The sequence below is a fragment of the Taudactylus pleione genome, unplaced genomic scaffold, assembly GCF_031769625.1.
Source record: "Taudactylus pleione unplaced genomic scaffold, aTauple2 ptg000381l, whole genome shotgun sequence".
NCBI lineage: Eukaryota > Metazoa > Chordata > Amphibia > Anura > Myobatrachidae > Taudactylus > Taudactylus pleione.
In genome coordinates, this window is record NW_028284782.1 from 1,377,808 (window position 1) to 1,391,198 (window position 13,391).

Here is a 13,391-nt window from a genome sequence, read left to right on the forward strand (position 1 = left end):
GGCAGCTGACACCAATGCTCGTACAGCAGGGCGCTAGCCTCTCTAGCCGGTATAGACACTCCGTCTGGGACCCACGTGTAACACACCGCTCACTAGGAGGTCGGCAGTGGGAGCTGTTAAATGGCGGCTCCGGATAGCGATGAGGGAAACAGACCTCCCGTGTAGCGAAGCCAATCACAATGTCAGAGTCACCGGCTGATATTGAAGAATAGTACCTTCCGTCACTCCTATTGTGGAAGGCACAGAGGACGCTGTTAATTCAAGGCGTCAGCTGATAGTGGATAGATGTAACTCCCGTCTGTTAAAGCCAGTGATAGACGTGGATGGTAAAGCCGCCAGCTGGCAGTGGGGGATGCAAGCCTCCCGTTTTTCCAATCCAAGCTGTAGTCAGCGACAGGAGAAGTCACAAGTCCTTAGATAGTGAGAAGTTCCAGTGATAAGTTTAGAGACAGCACAGCAACGCGTTTCGGATACTCCTGTATCCTTTTTCAAGCTGAAATGCTCTCCCATATTCATTAGCCATAAAAATAGTGTCCAGATGGTGATCATTGGATAATAGGGTAGATGTTTTTAACCCATAATGGTTTATCTTACTCAAACATATATAGTAATATATATTTAGTGCATACATATATATACACATAATAAAACAATGCACACATATATGTGCATAAACATGAACAACTGTTCAGAAATTGCAAGCCTATTGTCCCAACAGAAAACATGACAGAGCTAGATGGATCAAACAAAAAATATATATAATTAACAAATATTCTTAAAGGAATATAGACCAGTTGTACCATTAGACCAATGGATCTAAATATGTGTGTGTGTATATATATATATATATATATATATATATATATATATACATATATATACACATATACACACAAAAAACAAATTCACTTTAACCAAGACAGATATATTACCTAAAAATCAATATTAAAAATAACTATTATAAAAATTATATAATGAAAAATATAAAAATATATAATATGATATATAGTCATATGTACACACAAATCCACTAAGATTAATGTATAAATGTATACATATACATAGGTAAGCATCTAACCTATCAAAATTCTACCCAAACATAAATAAAAATGGTATAGAGTCACATAATCATTGACTGAAAGAATACAAATACAAAAAAACAAAGGACATATATGGGATGATGATGCTAATTAATGTGTAAATCAATTATATAATGGCAATACTATCATCAGAATACTGACTAACCATAGCAAAATACATAAAAAAGAAAACCAGAGAAAAGAACCAAAAGAAAGGAGAGCGGAAAATGGGATATAAGGGAACAACTCTTTGTTCAGATGCTCCTTTCTCAGCCACCACAGGAGGGAGTGACAAACCTCTGGAGTAAGAATGATCCTCTGAGACTTTATTTGATGATACTGTCCGTTCCACTTTGAGAGAATGAATCTTTTCAGAGGCCTGGAATGGAACTGAGCATACCCCACCATGTCAAAGGTGGATAACATTGATCCCAGAACCTGCATTGCTAACAGAATGCATACCCCTACCTTTCGAAGCAGCTTGTGTATTCGCAATGATAAGGCCACAATCTTGTCCTCTGGCGTCTGTGCCCGAGATGTACCATCTGCGGTGTCAGATAAAGTGATGATTTCTTCCAATTGATGATCCAGACGTGCATTTGTAAGCAAGCTATGGACAGATGAAGATGGTTTTGTAAAACAACCGGAGTCTGTGCCATTATCAGAAGGTCATCCAGATATGGCAGAATTCTGACTCCCCAACGCCTGAGATAGGCCATTATTTTGGTACCTACCCGGGGAGCCGTAGATAGGCCAAAGGGTAGAGCCTGAAATTGGAGATGTTGCTGAAGGTCAGCAAATCGTACAAATTGCTGGTGGGATGGTATAATAGGAACATGCAGATATGCATCCTGAATGTCCAGGGAAACCATGTAATCCCCCGACTCCATTGCCAAAATAATAGATTGGAGAGTTCCATACGAAACATGGGTACATGGATAAACCTGTTGAAGATTTTTAGATTTATTATAGAACGATAAGCCCCATTCAGTTTCTGAACCAGAAATAGATTGGAATAATAACCCCTTCTCTGTTGAGACACAGGAACAGGGACTATTACCCCCGCCTGCAGCAGGGAGTGAATGGCTTCCTAAAGGGCAAAAGCCTTTACCGCATCTGCTGGAGGATCTCTGCAAAAAAACTTCTGTGGCGGATGCCTCCTGAAAGTGAAGGCATACCCCTGAGAGACCACTTTTTGGACCCAGGCATCTGTTGTTGTCTGACGCCAACAATCCGCAAACTGAAGAAGTCGGCCTCACACCTGGGATCCCCCAGGAGGAGGCCCGCCCCATCAGGCAGAGGGTTTGTCGTCCGGTTTAGAAGCTGGACGTCTTGCCAGGCCAGACCTCTTAGTTTGTCGCCTTGATATTTTGCGAAAAAGAGACGTCTTAGAGGAAGGCTGTTCCCTTGCTTGTCCCTGAGAACGGAAGGACAGAAAATAAACCAGCCAAGACTTTATAGTCGCCGTAGATGGCAGACCTGCTGAGACTCTGAAGCTGCCAGAGTAGCTATTATTTTATCTAACTCTGCTCCAAAAAGTACTTTTCCATAGAAAGGTAAAACTTTCAGCGCCTTCTCTGACCCTGTATCAGCTTTTCACAATCTTAACCAAAGGGCCCAGTGTGCCACTATTGAAGCGGCTGATGCTTTAGAAGCTAAAATTCCAGCATCTACAGCAGCTCCTCCCAGCTAGGAAGCCGCTTCCCGTATATGGGAGATACACATCTGCTCTCTGGTAGCATTCGGTAGGGAATTTTCTAATGCTCCCATCCATTCTTTAACAGCTTCGGCTACCCAGGCTCCAGCCATAGCTGGACGAGTAACAGCTCCAGATGATGAAAAGACATGCTTCAGTCTTGTTATCCGTGGAATCCTTCAGGGAAGATGCCGAAGGAATAGGCAATGTAGCATTTCTGATTAAATGCGTCACATGAGCATCCACAGTATGAGGTATCTCCCGCTTAGTATATACAGAAGCCAGGAAAGGATACATTGGTGTTCTCTTATTCACATAAAAACGTTTGTCAGGGTTACCCCATGCCTCATCCATAAGCTCAGAGAGATGTTCAGATACAGGAAACTCCGTTTTGACCACCTTCCGGTGGTGATCAAACACTGGACCCTTCCGTACAATGAGCTGGTTCATCATCCTGAATGTCTAGGATTGATTTAAACGCCTTCACCAAAGAAGGAACATCCACTGTAGATGGATGGTCCTCCACCCAGAGCTAAACCCTGGAGAGAACTTTGCGCATCATCTGAATCTGATAATGCGTCTGAATCCGAATGTTGAGCAGACTGATAAAAAGCTAACTTGCGCTTAAGTGCCTTAGTAACTACCGGTCTGCTGTCAACATTAGATGTGCCATACTCGACTAGAATGGCCATCAAAAAACTTCCAGGGAAAATGCAAAAGAGATGCAAACATAGCATGCTGTGTACACCCCATCCAAGAAGGCATAGTGGGAGCAGCCATACTATCCACAAACTGCTTCAATACCTGAGACAAATAGGCTACCCAAGAAGGCTCTTGTCCAGGAACAGGAAAACTGGACTGGTTAGGTGGCTCTTTATGACAGACAACACACAAACCATCCTTAATGTCCTGAATAATGTCCAAATAAGCTATACATGATTTACATGAAATCAGCAGAGGGCTCCCCTTCCTGTATATATTTATCTTTTGACATGTTCAGTAAAGGTAATACTTGAAATGTAATGTGACAGCCTTCGCGAAATCTAAATGAATGTGAAGTACTCAGAGAAAAACCTCCGCCACAAGAGGATGGAGAGAAAAAACAGTGATAGTTATAATTAACAGACAGAAATAAAAGACAGTGTCAATACAGCAGCTAGCAAACAGTCACTTACAATGCATAAGTAATAAAATTACAATCAACCCTAAATCAACTACACAAACGCAAAGGAACGGTAGGATATAGAGCACTATATACCTTAACCAAGGGAGAGGTATACAGGGAGACTGACCCAAACCCTCCTGAGACCAACCGCTACAGGGAGCACTGAGCGTGGACCGTGAGCTTCTCATATACACGTGGAGGGAAGGCAGAGCGACCCAGACGCGCGAAACCCTTCATAGGGACTGCATCTGGGTCGGAGGAGAAGCTGCCGGGGGAGCGCCTACCTCCCCTAAGCTGCATTAACCAGCCAGGTAAGCTGGCCTCATGGCAGCAGAAGCGTCTGCTGCCGCTCCCCGGCGTCAGACGATAAGGCCTCAGTGGTTGTAGTGAAGACGCGGACAATCCTGGGCCCTGACAGCAGAGGCTCCTGGTGCCTCTCTGACACCAGGAGCAAGGACAGCCGCGCGCGATGCCCGTAAGAGAGGAGTCGCCTTACCCAACATCTTTATGCGTCGGGTTAATTCAGACACTTAGGGGTAAATTTATTAAGATTTGAGGGTGAGATTAGGCATGTTTTTTATTTCACAAATTTACTAAAGACAAATTTGGGTGAGTTTGGGAGAGATTTCTCTCTTTTCACTGGTAAAACTCAGGTGAAATCGCAAACTCGAATCAACTCACCATCAGGCAAACTCAAGAAAAGGATGCAACTCGGGAATTTAAAAAGAATCAAGATTACAATCTCGGATGAGATTGTGGCAATCTCCCTGATAAATTGAAGTTTAAAACACAGCATTACACCCTGGTCGGTTTGGGTCCGGTGCTGGTTTTAAATATAGGGGGACCCCTACGCATTTTTTTCCCCCCTATATTTACTCACTTTCAGCTAAACTCACTTCTTAGTAAATATGAGAGTTTAAAAACAGGAAAAACACCCGAGTTTCGGCGATGCAAAGTGAGTTTCATGAAAAAAAACAAAACTTTAATCCTAGTAAATTTACCCCTTAGTACTGCCAACCCAAAAACATAAAATAAAAGCTTAGGACTGCCAGAGCAGTCCCCTGTTACAAAGCACCACACGAACAACTGAAGTCCTATGGCTAGGGGCGGGGTATATATGGGGGAGGGCCCGAGTCATCCTGGGAGCTGAAGCTTTAACTGTTTGGTGCCTGGTCTCCAACCATAATCCCTGTGGATCCCTATGGACCCTGAAGAAGAAACAAGGGAAACATTATCAATTTAACAAATGAAGAAGAACTAGATTAATCACCCAATAAATACATCCAAAGTACTGGAGTATTATTGGACCACATTGCACTATAGAGTCACAAAGGTTAACAGGACATAAGCAATACACCCAACATTTTAATTAAAAACACACCACATCACAATAACTTTCTATACAAACAATATTTTTTTATAAAAATAAGGATTTTATATTTGCTATGTATGATCCTAATCTGGTTCAGAGATTCATTTAGGCTGTTTGCCCTACACATAGTGATCACTTCCAGTAGTAGTGACTCCATTAGTCGATAACAATTCTTTTTCTGTGAAATACTACAAATAATCAGGAGCACCTAAGGCCAACGAAGGACAATTTTACCTTCTTGAAAGGATAAAATGTAGACAAGTATATTATACAAGTATATACAGCCCTTTCTTTCTGCTCTTTAATTTAATAGTTGGAACACAGAATGGTACACTCTGTACGCCATTTCATCTAACTGCTAATTTAATGCTCCAATTGTAGCTTTACATGGTTCAAAAACACCCTATTTGCTTTCTCAAAGTTCTCTGCACTGCTCTCACCCCTCAAAGACCTGCGCCGTCTGCTCCTGGTTCAGAATAAGGCAGGTGTTATAATGTCGCAGGACAGCCACGATGCACAAACACAGGCCGATTGTGTAACTACCAACCAGGTTGGAGGATTTTAGCAGGAGCTCTGCTTCAACAACACTCAGCTCATTTAGCAACTGAAAAATACAAGACAAAATGATAATAAATAATATTAATGAAAAAAAATTATTAAAAAATAAAAAAATTAGAAAACAAGACAAAAAAATATTATTATTAGTAGTTTTAACTCCTCACCTGAATGGCAAAATCAATGAGACCACTGATATTAAGAGAATATTCCATCAGATCAAAGATGAACTGGACATGCTGTACCAGAGGAAGGTGATAGGACAGACCGAGTGCAAAACTTGTAATCTGCTCTAAAACATTTCGAGAAACCTGTAAGCAAAAGGATTGTTATGCATTTACTTATTTGCAATTCTAAAATAATGACAAAAATCCAAATTACATCATTGTATGTCTGCTCAACCCTGTGTTACCCCAATACAGATGGCCGTCCCAAAATGTATAGGATCATTGGATCGTTCAGGTGACATGTCAGCATGGTATTTTCTTTTACTCCACCCAAAAGTATTTTTTACAGAGATGTCCTCGTACACTGTGGCTTCAGTCACGCCAAATAGACCTTCTCGGCATACCAGGTCCCTGGTGACTTGGCCACGCCAAGCATCTTTAGCTCAAAATTATGCATATATTTGCAACTATAAAACAAATGGCAGTGATAAAACTACTCTGCTAGATTACACTGAACAATGTGCAACATTTGTACATCTGTGTGTAAAGGATTCTGCATATGTATACAAAGTGCTATGATGCAGAGGCCGCGTTTATATCTCAAACCAAGTTCCACTACATCAACAACTTTGTATATGTGTAAAACGATTCCTCTGCAGTGAAAGTCGCAGCCTATTCTCTCTGGTACCATGTGAGCGGCTCTTCGTTGCATCTGCTATGTGAATAAATTTAAAGACGACGACGTTATGCTACATCTCTTGAAGTGGTTAGCCGCACCAGGCGTCTCGCATTCTATGGCATATAAATGCTAGGTGTAAGAGGACACTTCTGTAATTCTGTTCTTTTAGTACCTACAACTTAATACTATTACCTAAGTCCCCTTAAGTATTTCGCCTTAGAATCTACTGCACTTAAGTAGGTTACCTGTGCTGTAACTTGGTGCTGGTCAAAATGTGAGAGCTGTTGAAATCGGCAGAAGATTTCTTCTGCTGTAGGAAAAGCTTCAGGTTTTACCCTGCGTCTGCGCTGTCCTTCATTTGACCCTGGGAAAGGATATTAAAAATAAGTATTGATTAGTTTGCATATACTGCACTGCATTCTAATCACTTGCGTGCATTGGAACACTTCAGTCAGGCTTTCCTTCCCAACACTCCAGAGACAGCACTGATTAAGGTAGTCAATGATTTTATCACTGCAAATTCTAAAGGCCATTTACTTATTCTTCTGGATCTCTCTGCTGCATTGGACACTGTGGACCACCCTTCTCTTTCAAACATTACAATCCCTTGGACATCATGACACAGCCCTATCCTGGTCCTCATCCTACTTATCAAATTGCTTTTTCGGTGTTTCTCTGGACCCTTCTCCTCTTCGCTTCCTCTAGCAGTCGGAGTACCACAAGACTCAGTGCTGGGTCCTCTGCTTTTCTCAATCTATACTAAGTCTCTTGCCATGTCTATCAGCTTTTTCGGATTCACTATCATCTGTCTGCAGATGATACTACCCTTGTCCCCCCCATCTATGTTGGTCCACATTATTGAATGTCTTTCTGCCACTTCATCTTGGATGTTATCTCGCCAACTCAAATTCAAACTTTCCAAAACAGAATAAATAATATCTCCACCAGCCAATAGCAGTTATCTCTATCACTATTGAGAGTACAAACAACCCTAACTCTGAAGCTCGCCGTCTAGGAGTAATCCTTGACTCTGAACTGTCCTTTGTTCCTCACATTCAATTTGTTTGCAAATCATGTTACATGCATCTAAAAAACATACCTAGAATATGCCCATATCTTACACAAGAAACTGCAAAGACTCTAATCCATGCAACTCATTATCTCCTGCATTGATTATTGCAATAGTCTCCCTACTAGTCTTCCACGAAACAGACCCTCACCCCTACAATTAATTATGAATGCAGCTGCATGGCTGATCTTCCTTGCAAAACATTCTTCTGCTGCTCAGCTCTATCAGTCCCTCCATTGGTTACCTGTATTTTACCGAATTCAATATAAATTACTTCTATTTACAGATAAGGCCATTTACCAAATTACACCATCATACAGTACATCTCTCTGCACTCATCTCAAAATATCTCCCAGCTCGACCTCTCCACTCTGTGCAAGATCTGTCTCGCTCATCACACTGCTCATTCACCGTTACAGGACCTTTTTTTTTTTAGGCTGCATCCACTCTGTGGAATGCCCTCCCATCCACAGACTTTCCACTCGTCTACAAAACTTCAAGCATTCCCTGAAACCTCACCTCTTCAGGCAAGCTTATCAAATTCCAGAACCACCCACATAACCTCCATAATCTAGTCTACCCAATTATATCGCCTCCACACATAAACTTACATATGTTCTGTTTCTACAATAACTAAGCCCGCTGAGCCCAGGCCAACATTTCTGTGTGACTGTATCATACAGCCCACCAAGAACCTCTGCAATCTGACTGGGCCGATATGTAGCACTTATTCTTGTATATCAATGCCCTTTTCCTTATAGATTGTAAGCCTGCGAACAGGGCCCTCTAACCACTTTGTCTGTTATGCTTCATAATTGGGAACAGAACAAAGTAATAACAGAATATGCTGCACTATACAAGTAAATGTTAATAAATTGTTCACACCTGTCTCAGCTGTACTCTTCCGGTTCAGCACCTTAAGGATGTCTCTAGTGATCTTCTTGATTATATGACGAGCATCATCTCTTTGTCTGCCCACTCCAAACAGAACAACTAATCGCTGGTTGCATTCATGACTACATGACTCCTCCTAAAGGAGAAAGCAGTTACGGTTGACATATATGTAAGAATAGTTGAAATAAAAAAATACAAGAGATGCAGGTATTCAACACTAACCTGTGGGATGGGAAAGTGAGTGGCATATTGTATGTGACGAGGCTGATCATATAGGGAAGCCAGCAGCCCATCTCCACTCTGAGCCTTTACTGGGCGACGACCGTCACAATCTCCCTCGTCAGGACCTGGGCTCCGTCCCTCACAGCGCATTGCAGGTGAAAACATCTACAAAAATAGCAGTAAGTATTGGAATAGCAGTGGCAGTATTACCAGTGCATCAGACATAGGAATACAATTATAAATTCTGGGTTTTCAATGCATCATAATTTAGATTAATTCAAACCCTAGATGATTTAATTTCTGGTATAGGGAAATTTTCCACCTGCATAGGTCAGTTTCAGAAGACTCGTGACTTCCACCCATATTTATGTGGCAGACAGTAATTAGAATAAGAGTTCTTGAAGAGCTGGATAGACCCTTCTCCAGAGAGCATAGATAGAACTAAGCAAATAGAGCACATTTAAGAGTTTTCAAATCATAGACCTGAGAAAGGGAACGTATTTTAAACACCAAAAGGTAATCCAGGTCACACCGTGTGTACTCATGTATACATAAGGATTATTCCACTTACAAGTCCCATAACAGAAGCAACCTGTCTAACCGCTGCAGATGCAAGGTCCCACAAACAAACAAATAAAAGACTGCCTGGGCTAATGCCCTCCCTTCTGACGAAACGGGGAGTTAAGAACCTGGAGAAACGCATTTGGGACATTTGCTACAATATTGCCAACCGACAAAGCTCCGACAGTGGCAATAATTCTGTATACCACCACTCAATTGCTGAAACACTGGAGGCATCAAACTGTATATTTCTCTAATCAATTCAGTAACATACCTTACCATACTTTACCATAGAGAATGGGACTCTCTTACTAAGGACATCATATTATAAATCCCCCAATCTGTTTCATGTAAGGCGAGACATTGTCTGTATGATTACAATGGGAATTTACCATCTGTTTTGGACATTATCCTTGGAGGGACAGTTTGTCCTTGGATCTACTTGGGATTTTTCTAAATTTATTCCATATATCACTTTGGGTCCTTATGTAATAAAAAACAAAGAACCTACCAGGCCATCCAATCATTTCAGGAATACAATCAATCACGTCAAATTGATCACATTACATAGACACTTTCCTCCAACAGTTTGTTAAAAAACAAAGATCATACATTAGGGACACAACCGATATACTCAATAGATTGGAATCAATAAATTGGCAAGATAACTACTGGCTGATTACCAGCGATGTAACATCGCTCTATACAGTAATTAAACACAAACAAGGACTAGAGAGTATAAAAGATCACCTTACACATGATTCAGATCTGCAGGATCTAGAAATAAATTTTCATTCTAGACAGTATCAAGTTCATTTTAAGCCATAATTACACATGGTTCGATGACACCTACTACAGGCAGACCACAGGGACTGCAATGGGGATAAGATTTGCGCCAAGTTACGCAAATCTCTTTATGAGTACATGGGAAAACCAATACATCTGGTCCCATGGCGAATTTGGCGCAAATCTCGTCCTCTGGACGATATATTATGTATTTGGGATGGAGATGAAGAATCTCTAAACACATTCATGAAGTATCTTAACAACAACCCCTATAATCTAACACTCACATCCAAATACAGTAAAACACAAGTCGAATTTCTGGATTTAGAAATTTTCATTGAAGAAGGCAGGATCTAAACAAAGACATTCCATAAGTAAGTAGACATGAATAGTTTTATTTTGGCATCTAGCGGACACTACCCAAAATGGTTGCAGAACATACCGGCAGGACAATTCAAAAGATTGAGGCGTAACTGCTCAAAGACCTCTAACTATATAACACAAGGACAAACCCTCGCAACTCAACTGATTTCCAAAAAATACAATGATCAACTGGTAATTGAAGCTAAAGATAAGGTACAACAAGAAGATAGAACATCCCTACTACAGTACAAAAACAAAACTGACTTTAAGAATCAGGACATGAACAAACTTCATAACACAATTCACACAACAAGCTAAATATGTCAAACACGCCTTAAACAAACACTGGCATATTCTGCTAGAACAGGGCTCGAGAAAACCCGGGGGCCAGGTTTGGTTGCCTGGCGTTCAGATTTTCAGAAACCCCCGGGCCCCGCAGTCAGTTGCGGCCTGGGCCGGGGGGCAGGGTGCCATGTGCCCCCCGGGAAGCAGCACCATGCGGGCTGCTGGCTGCGGGCAGTCTGTGCCTCTGTGACACAGACTGCACCGCACATGTAGCGTTGACCGGACGGAGTTCGGTCAGTGCTACACAGTGACTGACAAACATACAGGCGCGGGCAGCTATGTGTTTGTTTTGAGTGGCAGTCAATGAGAGTCTGTTAGACTCTCACTGACTGCCGCTGCGCCCACTGCAGGAGCCGCTCTATCTTCCGGCTCCTGCAGTGGGTAATGGGAGAGACGTCAGAGCAGCCCAGCCCGGGAGGACGAACAGAGGAGCGGATGGCGGCGGTGGGAGCGGGGATTCAGCGAAGTGGTTTTTTTTTTATTATTATTACGTGTGGCACTACAAGGGGGAGAGCACTACTGGGGGCACTACAAGGGGGAGAGCACTACAAGGGGGAGAGCACTACTGGGGGCACTACAAGGGGGAGAGCACTACTGGGGGCACTACAAGGGGGAGAGCACTACTGGGGGCACTACAAGGGGGAGAGCACTACTGGGGGCACTACAAGGGGGAGAGCACTACTGGGGGCACTACAAGGGGGAGAGCACTACTGGGGGCACTACAAGGGGGAGAGCACTACTGGGGGCACTACAAGGGGGAGAGCACTACTGGGGGCACAAGGGGGGGGGACTACTACTGGGGGCACTACAAGGGGGGACTACTACTGGGGCACTACAAGGGGGAGGGGGACTACTACTGGGGCACTTTAAGGGGGGGGACTACTACTGGGGCACTACAAGGGGGGGGACTACTACTGGGGCACTACAAGGGGGGGGACTACTACTGGGGCACTACAAGGGGGGGGACTACTACTGGGGGCACTACAAGGGGGGGGGACTACTGGGGGCACTACAAGGGGGGGAGCACTACTACTGGAGGCACTGATTAAAGGGGCACTACATAGGGGAACTACTACTGGGGGCACTGCATAGGGGGTGTGGCCGCTACTGGGGGGCACTGCATAGGGGGGACCACTACTGGGGGCACTGCATAGTGGTGCCCAAAGCATATTCTTGCATCCGGGCCCACCACTCTAGTTCGCCCACTGCCGGCGGTGGCTTTGCTTGCCCAGGGTTTTTTGGCTGTGGAGGGGTGGTCTTTCTGAGGGTTGGTTGCCTGAAGAGGCGGATTAGCTGCTCAATAATGTGGCTGTGGGAGGGTGGTTTACCTGGGGTACCCCATTAGTGGTGTGGCCATGGGGGTTGGTTGCCTGGGGCGTAGGTGCTCAGTAATGCTGCCCTGGGGAAAGGGGGGGTCTGACTCCTACACTTTCATCCTGGCTCCTAGGTTTTAGAAAAATTTGTCAAGCTCTGTGCTAGAAGACCTTATTTTATCAGAAATCCTTTCCTCCAAACCAACAGTGACATTCCGTAGAGCACCAGATATAAAAAAGAAATTAGTAAAAAACCATATCCCACCCAAAATCATGAAACAAACTACTCTATCAGGAGCAGGTACAGTAAAATATGGCTTTTATCACTGTGGCATCTGTAGAGCATGCCTAACAACGGGACAAAAAAGTACGAAACCCACTACGTCCCTAATATCACCGAGCAACAAAAAATAATTCATCATTAGAAACAATATCACATGAAACACAAAAGGGGTTATTTGCATTATAAAATGCCCATGTCCCAAAATTTATATGGGAAGAACCATAAGACCCTTAAAAACACGGATCTGCGAGCACATACGCAATGTGCAAAAAGGATCAGAAGACCATCCCCTGGCAAAACATTACAAAGAAATGCATCAATGTCAAACACAGACCATAAAATTTTATGGCATAAAGAAAGTTGAACATAACTGGAGGGGAGGAGATTATACCTTATTGATAAATAAAGAAGAATTGAAATACATGATAGAATTAGACACACTGTCCCCTAAAGGCCTAAATTTAGATAATGAGGTCAGATCTATAGTTTGCCACAAATAATTACTTCATATCTACCGTGTGTACAAGTCTAAATTTCTGACAATTATTTTGACAAACTAGTACATGCACATCATGAAAAATATCCAATATCCTCTTATTTAAAAGGGATTACTTATTACACTCAATAGATATGCATATTAACTACAATACAAATAACTACTGAACAGTAAACATGTGAATTCCTACCATTTATTTTATGCAATATCCTACCCAAAATGCCGATTAACCTGTTCCATGCCGATAAACTTCAACAAAATGGGCACTGCAAAAGACCATAAGGAACAATAATGCCTGCTAGAAGAAAACTGAAACCAATCAAAAGACACTTGGCCCTATATATGA

General features: G+C 42.6%; 1 protein-coding gene across 4 annotated transcripts in view; it reads right to left on the reverse strand.

The window, feature by feature from the left end:
- Positions 1-13,391, reverse strand: part of MED12 (mediator complex subunit 12) — a 131,981-nt gene that overhangs the window by 88,893 nt on the left and 29,697 nt on the right. For all 4 annotated transcript variants that reach the window (XM_088445529.1, XM_088445528.1, XM_088445527.1 and 1 more), the window contains exons 15-19: positions 8,899-9,063; positions 8,668-8,812; positions 6,959-7,077; positions 6,035-6,178; positions 5,753-5,916 (exon numbers count right to left, since the gene is read on the reverse strand). In XM_088445529.1, the coding sequence (XP_088301655.1) occupies positions 5,753-5,916; positions 6,035-6,178; positions 6,959-7,077; positions 8,668-8,812; positions 8,899-9,063 (737 nt within the window). The remainder of the gene's footprint in view (positions 1-5,752; positions 5,917-6,034; positions 6,179-6,958; positions 7,078-8,667; positions 8,813-8,898; positions 9,064-13,391) is intronic.